The 17290-nt window shown below is 34.2% G+C and overlaps 1 protein-coding gene across 1 annotated transcript; it reads left to right on the top strand.

Annotated features, from left to right (window-relative positions):
- The first annotated feature begins 262 nt into the window (after positions 1-262).
- Positions 263-13276, top strand: LOC127839192 (calcium channel flower-like). Its single transcript, XM_052367459.1, has 5 exons — positions 263-442; positions 3603-3675; positions 4490-4615; positions 6636-6743; positions 9641-13276. The coding sequence occupies exons 1-5, from the start codon at positions 346-348 to the stop codon at positions 9756-9758; spliced, it is 522 nt and encodes a 173-aa protein (XP_052223419.1). The 5' UTR covers positions 263-345; the 3' UTR covers positions 9759-13276.
- Positions 13277-17290: the final 4014 nt, after the last annotated feature.

Below are 17290 nucleotides of genomic sequence, written 5' to 3'. Positions count from 1 at the left end.
CCGTAAATTAGGTAGCACCTATAATCATATTATGCTCTATAAAAATGAAGGCTTACTCAGTGAGCTCTCATTTACATCACATTACAAACGTTACTATACCACAAATATATACCGGTTACGTTTGTCAGTTACTGATTGCTGCAGGATCTATACACTTTTTTTTTCATTCATCATAGTAAAAAAAATCAATTCGACCGATTTTATTTGTGACCAATTTGACTGAGTTACCTCCCTTTTCCCGCAAGTCTGTCAGGGATCCAGAACGAGGTTGATAAACATCCACGTATTTGTCATTTTCGCAAGACTGTAAGTAACTGTAGCTTATGTCTACAAAATAACATTAAAATGCAACCAGGAAACAACCCAATGCCACTACAAGACGACCAAGTCTCTTGGTGGTTCAAACTCTTAGCTAGAGGTCTCGGAACTGTCGGTGGAATAGGTATATTTTATAATTACATGATTTCGCGATGCCATTTTTGATATATTGATCGGTTAGGCTACACTTATATGGTCTTTGTGTTTGCAAACATGTTAACAGTTACAAAATGGGTTAAATCTGATATGTGGCGAAAAATATATCGTGTTTGCTTAATACTGTAAATGTATAGAAATTCGTCGGTATGAAATTTCGTGGTTAAATAAAAAACAACTAATTCGTTGACACGTAATTTCGTGGATTTCAAATAAAAAACATCTAATTCGTTGATACGTAATTTTGTGGATTTCAAATTTTCGGGGAAGACTGACCGTCATAATATAAAAAAATAAACTTTTATTAAAACAACCAGAGTAATAATAAAGCATAATCTGCTAATCTGTGTTGACAGCAAGACTTAAGGTTAATGTGCACTGAAGCATGAAAGTGTTGCCTATAATTGTCGATAAGAGCGATAAAGCAGCGCATCTGTTGGTACCAGCTCGCTTATTGCCATCAGTTTTGTTTTGACAATATTTGAAATTCTCAGCACAATCGGTCCCCTAGTGGTAACAATTGAGTAAAAATAAAATACACGTGTGAAAACCGTTATGTCTCTTTTAACCCTTTCCTTGTCAGGTACGCGTTTCTACAACCCTATCGATTCCCTGTCAAATACGCGTATCTACGCCTGTATCAATTCCCTGTTATCTACGCATTTCTACTACCCTATCTATTACCTGATATATACGCGTTTTTACGCGGCACGATTTAATTTGCTATTTAAATGCTTAAAATGACGTTTTAAGTGTAACAGAAATGCATATACACCTGCGTTCATCATTTTTCTAAACTGTCGAGTAAACATCCGGTAATGTTGCTATTTAAAGTTATGATGCAATTGGCGACCAATCAAGACGAGGGTTTACCATTTGACATGCGTAAATCACGTTCCGGGATGTGCGCGCTTCGGGCATTTCGTAACGTCCTAAAATAGTTGCTATTCTCGAACCGTATTTAATTTGGACATTTTCCGAAAAATTATTAATAACTCGTTAAAAATGTCGCAAAAATAAACACGTTCCATAGGGATATAATATGATTTGGGTGTAAATCGATTTCATTCTTATTGTTGTTAAGTTTGATTCCATTATATCGTAAATGTTTGTTTCCGAGATCATATACGAGAATTACATCGATATGTTAAATGGCATGTACACTCAAATGTTTTTACAAATGACACGTGCTTATCTAAAGTTTGTGTTTCGTAATACACAGGATATTGGATTATCGGTGCTTGATTGGGCAATAAAACAAAGACGCAGTCGGCGGTCTTCAATATGCCTTTGAACTGACCAAAATAATAATTAATAGCGCACGTGCTAATCTTACATTTAGGGATAAGAAACACGGGTTCTAGACACTTTGAATAAACATGTTTACCGGACGCAGCAGTAGTCTTCAGATGACGTTGGCACGTGTGCCATGTTACCTCGGCGTTTTGTAATTTGGTACACGAATACACGGGTTTGTCGGCGACTTCTGGGTTATAAAGTTATATGTCGGCGATCAGATAACAAACTGGAGTATTCGATAATAAAGTAGCCGCTTAAAATTGGAATTTTGCAAATAAATACACGAACTGAAGACTTATTGAAGACGCCGACATTGCCGGATTTCGATCGGTAATAAAATGCAAAATGCAAATTAATGATATGAATATTCATGGCACATTATGCAACATCCAATTAAATTGTTACCGGTATCTATAAATGTTTATAAACCATTTGGTGAATTAATGTAATAGAAATACCAAGTACTGTACGAATTTTATAAGAAATAATACAATTGATTTTGAAAATGCATGAAGTTGTTTGAGAAACTCTGTGTTTTTCTATAGTTATTTATAAGAATTTACATGAATTTTGAGGCTTGCAGAATGAATTGATAAAATAAAAAAATCTTCAAGAAAGAAGAATTGTAGTTTGGAAATTAAGAAAAAAAAATAATATTCCAAAATATAATTATTTGTATTTGATTCAACACACCAACTTCGCAAAGTTTCTATATGAGCTAGAAAGAGATTTGCATTTAAACCCAGTAAAACACACAACGGTCAACTTTACATGACTATAACTGATGAATAAAATAATGTAGAAACATAAGTTTACACCACAGGAAAGGAAATTTTATTAGCTAAAACTTATTAGCTAAAACTTTCATATTGAGTGTTTTTCAATAATATTTCAACTTTTATGAGAAATCAGGTTTAAAGGCAATGACGGTTGCGTTTCCAAAGAGGTAGATTTGCATTGAAACGCAGTAAAACACACAACTGTCAACTTTGCATGACTATAACTGACCAATAAATTAAGGTAGAAACATACAGTTTACACCACAGGAAAGGAAATTTTATTAGCTTAAACTTTCATATTGTGTGTTTTTCAATAATATTTCAATTTTTATGAGAATATCAGGTTCAAAAGCAATGAGGGTCATAAAACAGCGTTTTTCCAAAAATGCCTGTAAAGATGGGACATGACATTCCGAAATCACCGATTTCGGATTAAAAATGTATATATTATCGTTGGTACTTGAATTCGTGGTTCAGCGGACCAATGAAATCCATGAAAATTGATACCACACGAAATTTGATGGTTTTCAGTAGTCGATAACAATCATGGTAAAATAATGGATAACTATCAATTCAAAGGTATGGTGGTTTCATTTTACCATAATTTACAATTATGTTTGAAGGGCCACACCAACCCGAAACATCAAGTACACACAGCGATGGTACAAATCTGACTTTTGTGTCATTCTGTTGTGTTTAAAAGGGCACCATAACTGCCAACAAATGACATTTTATTTGTGGTACATGTAGGTTTTCATTTAAATGCCATGCAAATATGTTAGCAAAACATGAAATACAAACATCATTGTTGTTGTAGTTGCACATAGGGATAATGCATAGCGCTTAATATAACCGGCAAGTGTCCATCATATCTCCTGTTGTTGTTTTTTAATTGAAACTCCATTATGATGATGCAGCACTTTGACAACGTCAAAGCATATGCATTTTCTTTCAGTGGTCTCTATACTGTGCATCGTTTAATGATTCACATTCCACTCAATGTCTTACCAAAGATTTTTTCTCAATACTCGATGTGTGTCTTTCTTTCAGTGGCAATGATACTGGGTATCGTTCGATGTTTAACATTCACCCCTCTGTGTCTAGTAGGTGGAATACTGGAACTGTGAGTATAAAACGCCAAAGAATTTCTTCAGTGCAAGTTTATATGTTTAAAAAATATGGAGATCAGTTTACTGATTTTTACATGACAATCAGATGTGAACTTAATATACATCACCATATTTCACATTATGTCTGAATTTTTGCAATTTTTTGTTACAAGAAACATTGGATAAATAATAACAATACTTATAATATATAAATGGAGAAAAACAACTTGATAGTGAAAGTTTAGGGAACATAACTTGAAGTTTTTTTAAATAATTAATTAAAAGTAAAACATATATTTGTTTAAAATTAATGTAGAAAAAATTATAATTATGTTTTTTGTTAGACTTAACCAAAGTTAATTTATAAATGTCTGGGAGTTCAGACTACTAGTTGGTTGTTAAATAATCAGCTGAATGTTCATCTTAAATCACAGATAATCTGATTGTTTCTTACCTTGAATGTATTCCATATTGAAATACAAATATATGTTAATTATGTTTAACTTAATACTAATTATTGTCTTGATTCCATTCTTTTTGATACATGATTGTGCATTTGCATTTAAATTACTCAAAGCAATTGCGACAGCTAGATTTGTCTTAACTCTTTCAGTGCTGGAACCGAATTTTGAAGGCCTTTGCAAACAGATTGGATCCAGATGAGACGCCACAGAACGTGGCATCTAACCAGGATCCAAACTGTTTGCTATTTTGATAATATTCTTTAGAAAAAATTCGAAGAAAATGCTTATTTTAGAAATTCAGCAGACGACATTTTTGCTGACGACAAATTTCCCAGCATGCCAAGGGTTAACCTCTAATTTCCAGGTTCCTAGGCTTCATGGTTGTTGTGTTAGAGGCCCCATGTTGCTGTCCGTTCCTGGACTTCATTGACAAGATTGGAAAATTCTCAGAGTCTCGGCCATTTTGGCAGAAAGGTGCTTTATATACAGTGTGAGTGTCAATGACTTAAATACAGTGTGAGTGTCAATGATTGTATTCAGCAAAGCAGCTACAGAGTAATCATTGACTTGCATTAAGCACAGTTTTCCCAGAACGAGGCTCTTACAACTCAGTTGTAAGAGCCTCGTTCTGGGAAAACTGTGCTTAATGCAAGTTCATAAAGTGTCTTTCCAGATAAGCCTGCGCAGTCAACACAGGCTAATCTGGGACATCAATTTCAACCTTTATCTGTATTTATGCTAAGAAGAGACTTCCTGCAAACAAAAAATACCATAACATTGGAAAGTGCCATCCCTGATTAGCTAGTGTGAACAGCACAGGCTTATCTGGGACCACACTTTACACACATGCATGAGGTTCATATCCTAAAATGTGTGCTTTAATCTTGCTTGTTATATGGGATACACATGCACACATAACTAGGGATACAAGAGGTTACAAAAATCATTAACCGGTAAACCTTTTGCTGTAACCGATTAGTAACCGGTTAACTGAAACACCTCAAGTAGTTTAAAGGTTAAAGTATACGTAAACAATATCATACTGCTCGTACCTGTACTCTCCATATAAACGAAAGTAATTTGAGATCGCTTGCGTTGATAACATGTCTGTTGCTTAATAAAATGTATTGTAACATTTATTTTAATAATTTTGTAAATGTTTGCTGTATATGAAATTTATTTTTCCTGCGTAAAAGAAGATGAGTAAAAATTAAAGAATTACACAATGTTCATTTTCAAGTGTCATTAGCTTATTTTTGGTTGGGTCGCTTACATTATGTTCTCGTCTTATCGCTCACAAATGGTGTGTTCGTTTGTTTATTCTGTTTTAATTTTATTATTAATGTTTATTTATTAAATTAGTTTAATTATTTGCTTTCTTAAATAAAACTTGCCTCATCCAGTAGTGGTGGCATCGTGGATGACGTAAATTACTAACAATGGTTTTAATTTCTGATAGAACAAATAAGACAATTACTCGACAAGATTTTAACTACGAATGCAATTCTTGATAAAACTGTTAATTATAAATACTTGATTTTCACAGGCAATCAGTGATGGACATTGGTTAACAAAGCATCAAAATAAGCCATTCAATGTCTCAACTGAATTGTATCGCAAGTTCAATAAACGTGTCAATTACGTCTTCGCTAAAAGCCCCCACTCCCCGCAGTTAGCTAGTTAAATTTTTGTGAGTTAAATAAAACAAAAGTGCCAATTATCAAAACGTACCGATTGTTTGTTACCACAAAGGTACTGATTTATTGCTTTATTGCCTTGTTTGTTGACACGTTATTTACTACTGTCCATGGTGTGGCATGTTGTTCTTACTAGTCGCCATCGCAAATTGGAAGTATGTCGCGCACAAAATGTACAATCGTACGAATTGTATTATGAAAAAGAGAACAAATTATCCCAAGAAAAAAGCATACTAAATTATTTTTGTTCATGTTAACCTTTTCACGAAAATGTAACTGGTTAACTGAACGTTTCGGTAGGTTAACTGGTTAACCTTTTGCATCCCTACACATAACAGTAAGCAATTATTCAATTAAAGAACGGACTAATTATTGTTTAAAATTTTAATTTTTCATTAATATGAGAGACATTGTGTCTTCCATGTATTAAAAAATATTTTAACTCCATAGTTTCCTAATTCCAAGCTTAACCATGATCACACTGCTGCTGTAACATTTATTTCCCTAGTAAACCGATTTTAATGCATGTGCATTACCGTAAGTGTCGTCCCAGATTAACCTGCGCAGTCCCCACAATCTAATTAGGGATGACACTTCACCTAGACTGGATTTTTGTTAACAAGAGACTTCCTTTAAACGAAAAATTCCATAAAAGCGGAAAGTGTTGTTGCTGATAAGCCTGTGAGTACTGCACAGGCAAATTTCGGATGAAGCACACACATTAATTCCCATCTTCCTAGAGTCTGGCTAATATTCTTGCTATTAACATTTGGAATTAGAAAGTTTTCCAGATCATTTCCCTTTCTGTTTCAGTTCATCCCTTCTACCAATTATACTGTGTTTTTCAACAACCACTGTCCTGGGCAGCGCCCTTGTGTTTGGGACTGGAGTTCTATACGGGATGATGGCGCTGGGTAAAAAGTAAGTCAACAGGCTGCATAATGAACTTTACTGTAAATGGAAAATGTCTAAAAATTATGTTGAATAATTTAAATTGGAAATTTGTATTAATTGATTTTGAAAACGAGGAGTTTATTGGAACACCTGTGGCAGGAGGTGTCCAGGGGTAATATTTCTGCTCATTTACTAAAACAGTTCAAATTTGAACATCATAAAACTTGATAGTATGTTTTATGGGCCTTATATCACGGCCAAGTGTTATGACCAGCGAGAATTCATGAAGCACCTCTGAATTATGGCCCTTTAATTGTAAAAAATGCCAAATCAATCTTGTCCACTCCCAAAATCATACGCTTCAAAACTGATCATCATTAAACTTTGTCATAATGATCGTAATATGTTGACAAAGTTTGATTTTCAGGTAGATCAAATAAACCTTTTAGAAATAATAACATTTGAATAAAAAAAAGCTAAATTAACCTTGTCCACTTCCTAGCTCAAACAGTTTAAATCCAATCATCATTAATTTTTGTGATAAAATGATAGTGGCAATAATATCTCATCAAAGTTTGATAACCAGCAAGATTGCATGAAGTGCTTTTAAATTATGGCCCTTGAATTTAAAAAACGCTTGTTCATCATGTCCACAATGTGACGAAAACAATTGAAATCAGATCAACATGAAATTTGTTGATTAATATGTGTGGGCTTATGATCTTTGTCATGTTGGATAACCAGCCAGATCACCTAAAGATCTTAGGAATTTTGGTTTGTGAATTATAAAACTGCACCATATTAACCTTGTCCTCCATTTAACTAAACAAGTTTTAATCATCATCAAACTTTTTTACAATGTGTGAGGGAATCAAATCTGTGCAAAGTATGATAACCAGCCATATTGCCGTACGCACTTATGAATTAAGGCAATGGAATAATCCAATATTTGCCAAAACTACTGTGTCCGCTCTCACTTTCAGATTGTTTTAATCAAATCGTTTCAATCAAGCTTGAAATTTTCTAATAATGTAAGCTCAGTGTTTCTATTTTTTATGCGCCCTTTCAGTCTGTCACACTTTTCGTGTCCGCTCTCTAATTCAAATAGTTTTCATCCGATCTTTACGAAACTTGGTCAGAAGTTGTATCTAGACAATATCTAGGTCAAGTTCGAATATGGGTCATGCCGGGTCAAAAACTAGGTCACGGGACGAAAAAACAAATCCAAGGGAAGTAAAACGCTTTAAATGGACATAGTTATCTGACCTGCCAAATTATATATTTTTGTTAAATAAATCAAAGCGGCGCAGTAGGCGGCATTGTGTTTCTGACAAACACATCGGGGTAAAAGGTCAAGGTCATCCTTCAAAGTCTAAGGTCAAAAATACAAATCCAAGGGAAGTATTAAGCTTTAAAGGGAGAGAATTATTCAATATTGAACATAGCAACTTGATATTTGGCATGCATGTGTATCTCATGGAGCTGCACAGTGTGAGTGGTGAATCTACAGTCACGGTAGTGGCTTTAAATTATTTGCTACTAAAAATAGAGATTTGTTAGAGTCAATTATTTTCAAGGGAAGTAATTTATATAATTATAAATCTCAGATTATATATTTCCTAACCAAGAATTTAAGTTCTTTTCACAGTTACTGTACAGATTTTTTATTTTGATTATTTATAACTCAAATGATTGATTTGTCAAAGGTTTTTTTTAAATGATATAAATGATATAATTATCTTTTATTTCCTGTACTAATTTGTGACTGGTAGGGTTCATTACATACCTGTGGACTTATGTACATAGATACATGATGAACTCTGGCTATGATCTCTTTGATAAACCACAGGCCTTGGTTGTCAGTGATGTCTGACTTGGTCATTTTTGCCCCCCCCCCCCCCCCCCCCCCCCCCCCCCCGCCCGCGGTTGGATTGGACTAAATCCAATGGAAGTAATAAGCTTTAAAGGGAGATGATTTCTATACCTGCCAAATGCTAAATAGAAATTTTATTTCAAAGCGGCGCTGTAGGGGGCATTCTGTTTCTGACGAAGACATCTCTTTTTTAATCATATATAAGCTTGATCAATGTCACCATGACCTTTAAACTGGCATATTTGTTTTACAAATCGCCCCATTGGTGCGATATGGTGCCATGTGCCTTCTAATTTCAATGTCACATGGAACGTTTTTGCACCAAGGGGGCGAAGTTGCCATGGTTGTTTAAAAAATATAAATATGCATTACAAAATGACAACATTGTATTAGCAAATAACATGTGACATGTTTCAGGTTTTCTTAAGAAATCAATTTGAATTAAAGACCTTTCTTGCTAAATAAAAGTTTTTAAAGCTTTATTTCCAATCATAAGATACATGTACTGATGAGCAACAAATAGCATTAATTCTGAAGAGACTGTGAGTTACTAGCAGGCTGTTCTAGTCTTTAATAATACTGGTTGCATACCGGGCTATATATAGCTATCTACACTTTACTCTTGAGCAGGAAAAGGTTATGTGAGTTTTACGACAACTTGATACAATATGGTCCTGTTTGTGTCATTAATTAAGGATACAGTTGATAAACATATATTGATTCAGCAACAAACACATCAAAATGCATATGAGTCGTGTTCTGAGAAAACTGGGATTAATTCATGTGCGTAAAGTGTCGTCCCAGATTAGCCTGTGCAGTCTGCACAGGCTAATCAGGGACGACACTTTCCGCTAAAATTGGATTTTTGCTAAGAAGAGACTTCATTTAAACGAAAAATGTCATAAAAGCGGAAAGTGTCATCCCTGATTAGCCTGTGCGGACTGTACAGGCTAATCTGGGACGACACTTTACGCACATGCATTAAGCCCAGTTTTCTCAGCGCACGACTCATATATTGAGAGTGGTAAATGTATGCACAAACACATTTCAGGGCCAGTAGACAGGAGATGCTGGCGAGGGTGAGGTCTCAAGACAGTCTGGAGATGAACGCTGGCCTGGTCAGCCATGAACAGGTCAACCTCCATGTGCCCAACTCTCCTATCAAGTGACCAACTCTCCTATCAAGTGACCAACTCTCCTATCAAGTGACCAACTCTATATCAAGTGGCCTACTCTATATCAAGTGAACATTACGTTGAGAAAAATGCTCTCATAGTTCTCTTATGTTTGTTCAACACTTTGACCATTCCTTGTTGAATTCTGTGTTGATTTTGGACACACTATGTAAATGTAAGGGATAAGCAGATGCTACTGAAACATGGCTTATTATTATTGGAGGATTTCCAGACTAGAGTGACTGTGTGTTACATTTTTAATATACCACTTTGTGTGGAGATATTCAGCGTTAGGAATAAATTTTCAGAAACTGTAAATCCATTAAAAATTCTTTGTACACTTGATTTTGATGGGTAAAAACAATTTTTGTGATAAAATTACAATAGCTTCTAAATAAATTAGTCATACTGCTTCGTATTTAATATTGTATATTAAACCATTTAGGTACTTTTGAATTTCTATTTTATGTGAAATTTTGTTTGAACGGAAAATAGTTATTCATTTGGAATAAATAAACATTTCTATGATCTAAGTTTATTCAGGTTCACTTTGTTAATTTATCAGAATAGATGTAAGAATGACAATTTATCAGATCTTATTTTACTAATATTCTGAATGTGAACTTGTTTATTTATAAGGAATATATGTTTCATATGATGTCCACATTTGGGTTGTACAAAAAATGAACTGCTGAGAAGGTTAATCAAGAGTCTGTTAGATTCATTATACCTATCTTAAATAGTATGAGGCTTAGTGTTAGTATATATATATATATATGCCAAATTGTAAGTACATATTGTATTTCATGTTATGCTATGTTATCCATGTTTGTTGGCTTTCCATTGTTGACATTGAGTGGTTCTTTATCAGATGAATACATATGCTTTATATTCATGCTTTAGTCCTAAGATCTGTAATGATTTTAAGCTCATCAGAGAATACAGTGCTCAAGGTGAAAATATTGTCATCATGCCCAGTGTATTGTGGTTAGCCATGTGTACATTTTAACAGTTTTTATACATATAGGATCTGGCGAGTTGTCATATCATACCATATTTTATTCAACGAGTTCGGATTTTTGTTAGTTAGTGAGCCTTTGGCGAGCTTACTAACGAATTTCCTGGACGAGTTTAATAAAATATGGTATGAAATTACGAGTGTCAGATTTTTTTTATCACATGCTTTTAAATGAGCAAATTAAATAAATATGTACGCAAACAAAATGATAAATCCCGAATGTTGTTTACATTTCGTGACGTCATTTGACATTGCAACGTCAATTCAGCAAAATAGCAAAATGAGATTGGTCAATCAAACGAAAATAAGCCAATGAAAATGCTTAAAAAGTATATTACACACGTGTAAGATAAATATATTCGTAATGGTTATATTACATGGGAAACAGGGTATGGCATGTGATAAATGAATTTATGCGTATGCAACAAAATTTAACTGTATTGTTTATGTCAGATGGGTCCAATAAGATTATCCTGTATGTCCAATTCATCATGCGCGTTCAGACATTGTTTTAATTGCATTACAATAACATAATGACAGAAAAACACATTTGGCTATGAATAATCTAAAAATGTTGAGTCAAATTCCATGTGAGTATTTCTTAAGAAATGTCAATTATGCAATGATGTTTGTTTTGCAATAAGATTAGGTGTGTATTCAAATTATTGTTATTATATTTTAGATAAAGAAATTTCTTAATTAACATTCATCATACACAACTAGATCCTATGCCACAATATTTACTGATATACTGTCTGATTTTATATGTTGACAGAATTGTGTTAAATTTCCTGCCAGGTTGTCATAGAAATATAAGTGTGTTACTAAGTTTAATCATGAGAGCTTAGTTGGTTATAAGAGTCCATTGAGAATAAATAAAGTATATCATTTATGTCGGGAGTGGGGAAACTTTTGCGAACAAAAGATAGCTGAAATCCATATGTTTAATAGTTCATTAATAGCTTTATGTGATATCTTTGTTTTCAGAGTTTACATTATTAATATAAAATAGTAATATGTGTAAGGTATTTGATTCATTACAAGACTTAACACGTGTACATGTATGTATAAGCTGATATGTAATGAAGCTTTTCATTATCTTAAAGTTCTAATGTGCGCCTGAAAAGGGTAGATATTAAAGGCGTCATATGTGTGTCTTTCCGTCTGTCTGTCTGTCTCGCTTCTTGTGTAAAGCAAATCTCAGGAACTATTGAAGGGATTCAATTTGAACTTCATACTATGATAAGGGCTCTAAGGGAAAGTTCAGAGTAAAAGGAAAATAAATCTTTTTGGGATGTAGAGAGTTATTGCCCTTAAGTAAATTATGTTTGGCATCAGTCACTTAGTTTAAGGTATTAAGTAACACTTAAGACATTCATAGAGATGACCTTACAAGTACAAGTACCTCAACTATTTGTCAGATTTTTTGGAGTTATTTCACTTAGCATATTTATGTAACGTCTGTTTTGTGTGTGGATCACAAACTGTTCTAGTATTGAAGATATTTAAATGAATCTTCATATAATGATATATGGCAGTGTTAATTGATTCTAAGAGATGTTAATACATAAATCCATTTTTATATTCCCCGAGGGTGGCATATAGTTTTTTTAAATTTCATCAGTATGTCCGTCTGTCTGTCCATCACTCAGTCTTTCCCTCCGTCCGAAAACTTTAACATTTCCCATAACTTTTGCAATATTGAAGATAGCAAGTGTATATTTGGCATGCATGTGTATCTCATGGAACTGCACATTTTGAGTGGTGAAAGGTCAAGGTCATCCTTCAAGGTCAAATATATGGCTTCAAAGCAGTGCAGTAGGGGGCATTGTGTTTCTGACAAACACATCTCTTGTTGTTATTGTATAATTGTTCAATACTTAACAAAATTGACAAATTAATGCAAGGTGAACCACGCAACAGACACAAGAAGAACTGTCTTAATTTATTTAAACATTAAAATGTTATATACATTCAAACTAAACTTAAGTTTCTTCTTTGGTTCAGTATATTTGCTTCTGTATAATTGTATGTATTACATTGGCTTGTGTTGTGAAAGTTGATATGTCAATAGGTTAGGTAAACAATTATCTCAGTTTTATAAAATTTACTTTTTTGGGGCTAGTGAAACCCCTGTAAATAACAATTATTCAGTTGCTTCCTTCATTAAAAGTCCATACAAAAAGACTCCCAGAGCCTTTGATAATTTTTGCTATGACGACTCTCAGCAACCCTTTGGGTTATAAAGCTGAGAGTTGAATTATTGCAACTACTTTCATTTATAGATATTACTGATTAAATGTTCTTGGTGTTGTTCAAAATATAAATTATTTTCTTCATATCTCATATATTTTTTTAAAGTTATAATGTTTTAACCAGACAATATTTCACACTGAAATGCAAATCATGCAATTGAAAAAAAATAAAGCTTCCCAGTAAACTAATCCAGATAAAACAGACTTAAGAAAACTAATATTGATGTCATGTTTTTACTCCAACGATAATTAAACAGACCTGTGAAACTGGCTCTTACATTTTGAGAATTGTTTGAGAAATGTAGTCTTTACTGAAATGTTTGCATTCTTTAACAGGAACATGCTTAGAATATTAAAATGTGCCACTACAAGCACAAAAAGGTCTGATGCCATATGTGGCCAGAGGAGCTACAGACCAGCTTGGGCAATCACTTAGACTTGTCAGGAGCTACATTGTAGGATATAAAATCACTCAAGGTTTTGTGGTTTCATTGGCGGACGTATTACCTCTTGACCAATTTGCGCTGATGTACAGGCTTCAGTGACCAAATATGGCATAAGACCCATTTTGGCATGATGGGGTTTATATTATGGTTGCTTGTTTAAATGGCGTTGTTTGGGTGCAAGGATTTATTTGTGATGTTCATGTTTTAAATACAATGTTTCATATGTGCAATAAATATTTAAAGATGTATGTAGTTTCTTGTAATACAACGGCCCATTAATCTGCCGAAATTTGGTAACCAAAATTAGGCTGTTTTCTATGGTATAAATACGGTCATTTCCCTTTCCAAAATTTATTGGTGATTCAGTTAAAGTTTTTGTCAAACCCTTGTTGGCAATTTAACTTTGCATTTCATTATGCAATTTTATAATAACTTATAATAGAAATATTCACCATTATAAGACACCTAAAAAGTGATCACACCTAGAGGTCAAAAGGTCATATTTGGAAATGAAAAGCTTGTCCTGTCTTTAACTTTGGAATTGATCATGCTATTTTATAATTACTTACATGAGGATGCAGCGTGATGGATGAAACTTCAGTCTCCCTACCTCAAAGGTCAAGGTCACACTTAGAGGTCAAAGTTCAAATTTTCCTATACAACAGTTTGTCCAGCCTGTAACTTTGTCATTCATCGTGCAATTTTAAAATAACTTCACAGATGTCCAACACGTAGAGGTGCGACCCCTTGGGCTAAGCTCAAAGTCACAGGAAAGGCCAAAGGTAACCATTCATGGTGCAGTTAGCTTAATTATTACAAGGATTATTCACAACAGGCTGGATATTTTACGAGTAGAAACATGTCATCAGTTTGTAATATTTATATACAGGTAATGTGTCATATCTCACCTCCTACAAAAATTACCTAATCCGGTTGGCTTAGAGCAGTCACGTGCCCATGGTGTATTTTCCATACACCCCGAGTAATTGCCATACACCCCGAGTAATCGAGTAGTCGGTTTATATATAATCATTATCAATATCTTGCATGGTTTGAAATTACTGAGTTTGTATATCCAATACACCATCAGTTACTAACAGTGTACTATATTATTTTGATTTGACAGTTTTAAATATCATATTAAGCTGTCAGATGCAGTGAAGTATAATCACAGAACATTTATTCTAAGAAAGTCTGAGTTTAATTGAAACATACAAGGAGAATATTCGGGTTATACTGTTTTGATTTTATTTTTTTTAAACTTGAATGACAATTCTTGTTTAAATTGTTACCAGTGCATGAACATTGTGTGTATTTTGAAGATTACGAAGTCTGTCTCCCTTGCATTATTTGTCACCTCGGAGAATGTCTCAGTACTGCAAACTAACTTATTAGACTCACGAAAGTTGGGACAAATCTTTTTAATTATAGCTGAAATTTCCAGCTTTTTCTAGTTGTTACTGAAATATTCTTAATTTGGTGTGGTTATGTGTTGTGTGTGGGGGAGTCAAGAAACCTGGAGGTCAAACCCCACCTGTCTGGTATGGGTACCATTGGTGCTTCAAGGAACAGGGATGGAACCTTTTACTGTACTTTTAATATAACAAGAGAGCCTGAAAGGCCCAAAGTCGCTCACCTGAGATTCAAAGGAACTGACCTGTTCTGTGCAGCCCAAGAGGTCATTAGACCAAAATGTTCTTACCAACTTTCATGACTAGTGAACACCCTTGCAGCCACGTTTTTCAACAGACCAGAACCATTTTCATACACATCCAAAATATCATTTAAACAAATATTCTGAAGATTCATAAGTCCATATAAGATAAAATACCCCACCCCCTGGTGGCCATGTTTTTCAAGCAACTGGAACCATTTTCGAACTTGTCCAAGATATCATTGGGACAAATCTTCTAAGCAAGTTTCATGATGATCGGACAATACATATGGCTTCTAGAGTGTTAACAAGGTTTTACTATAGCTATATTGCTATGACCTATGTCAATGCCTATTATTACCTTTAAAAAAATAGTCAGTTACGATGTACACATAGTACGATTGTCAATGTCATGAGTAAATCATTGTTTATTCTATAATTATTAAATGTTATACTAATATAATCAATATAATGATATATTGATAAGTTCTTTGCATATTATTTATTAATTCATCATATTATAATGATTACCTTTGTCATAAATTACATTTAACTCGCAAGTATTTCGCGGTATTTTCTCTTTTCCGCCATCTTGAATGTTTACTATTATATGACGTCATTCATTGAAATTGTGCTAAATCATATGTCATTCATTGAAGATTTGCTTAGTCATGTGACGTCATTCATTGAAACATGCGTATGACGTCACTTTACTACGAGTATAAATAGGGCCAAACTGTCGTTTGGTTTCAGTTGCGTTTTGGCACTCATTGGAAAGGGTCATGGATAACGAGGTTAGATGACTTGATTTTTTCTTTTAGGCTTAGAAACGAATAACATCAGAAAACAGAAATATGAAACTTGAGAAATGACTTTTATGTTAATAAAAAGCGATATTTTAATTTATGCAGTCTTTTATTTTCTTTATTCAGTAGGAAATTTGTGATGTTGGCACCGTCCGACGGCCACCAGACGGACCGGCATTACAATATAAAGAAAGATGCCACGCCCCCTTGGCGGCCATGTTTTTCCACCAACCGGAACCATTTTCAACCTCATCCAAGATATCATAGGGAAAAATCGTCTGACCAAGTTGCATGATGATCGGACAATAAATGTGGCCTCTCGAGTGTTAATAAGGTTTTAGTAACTAAAGCAATGTAAAGCCATATTAGGAAAAATGCCCCGCCCCATGGTGTCCATGTTTTTAAAGCAACCAAAACCATTTTGGAACTCATCCAAGATATCATTGGGTGATCTCCTGACCAAGTTACATGAAGATCGGAAAAAAAATGTGGCCTATAGAGTATTAACAAGGTTTTACATAAGGAAAAATGCCCCGCCCCCTGGCGGCCATGTTTTTCAACCAACCGGCATCATTATTAAACGTGTCCAAGATATTATTGGCAGGAATCTTCTGACCATGTTTCATGAATATCGGACAATAAATGTGGCCTCTAGAGTGTTAACAAGATTTTACTATAGCTATATAAAGAAATATGCCCCGCCCCTTGGCAGCCATGTTTTTCAAGCAAACGTAACCATTTTCTAACTCATCCAAGATACCATTGAGATTAATGTTCTGACCAAATTTCATGAAGATTGGACAATAAATGTGGCCTCTAGAGTGTTAAAAAGGTTTTACTAAAGCAATATATAGCCATATAAGGAAAAATTCCCTGCCCCCTCGTGGACATGTTTCTAAAGCAACCGAAATCATTTTCGAACATCAAGATATAATTGGGACAAATTTTCTGACCATTAAATGTTTCAAGAAGATCGGAAAATAAATGTGGCCTCTAGAGTGTTAACAAGGTTTTACTATAGCCATATAAGGAAAAATGCCCCGCCCCTGGTGGCCATGTTTTTAAAGCAACAAACATCATTTTTGATATCCTCCAAGATATTATTGGGATGAATCTTCTGACCAAGTTTCATGAAGATCGGACAATAAAATAATGTGGCCTTGAGAGTGTTAACAAAGGTTTTACTGTATAGCCAAATATAGCCATATAAGGAAAAATGCCCCGCCCCTTGGCAGCCATGTTTTTCAAGCAAACGTAACCATTTTCGAACTCATCCAAGATATCATTGAGATTAATGTTCTGACCAAATTTCATGAAGATTGGACAATAAATGTGGCCTCTAGAGTG

Source organism: Dreissena polymorpha, chromosome 7, assembly GCF_020536995.1.
Source record: "Dreissena polymorpha isolate Duluth1 chromosome 7, UMN_Dpol_1.0, whole genome shotgun sequence".
Taxonomy (NCBI): domain Eukaryota; kingdom Metazoa; phylum Mollusca; class Bivalvia; order Myida; family Dreissenidae; genus Dreissena; species Dreissena polymorpha.
This window is presented reverse-complemented; position numbering and strand designations above follow the sequence as displayed.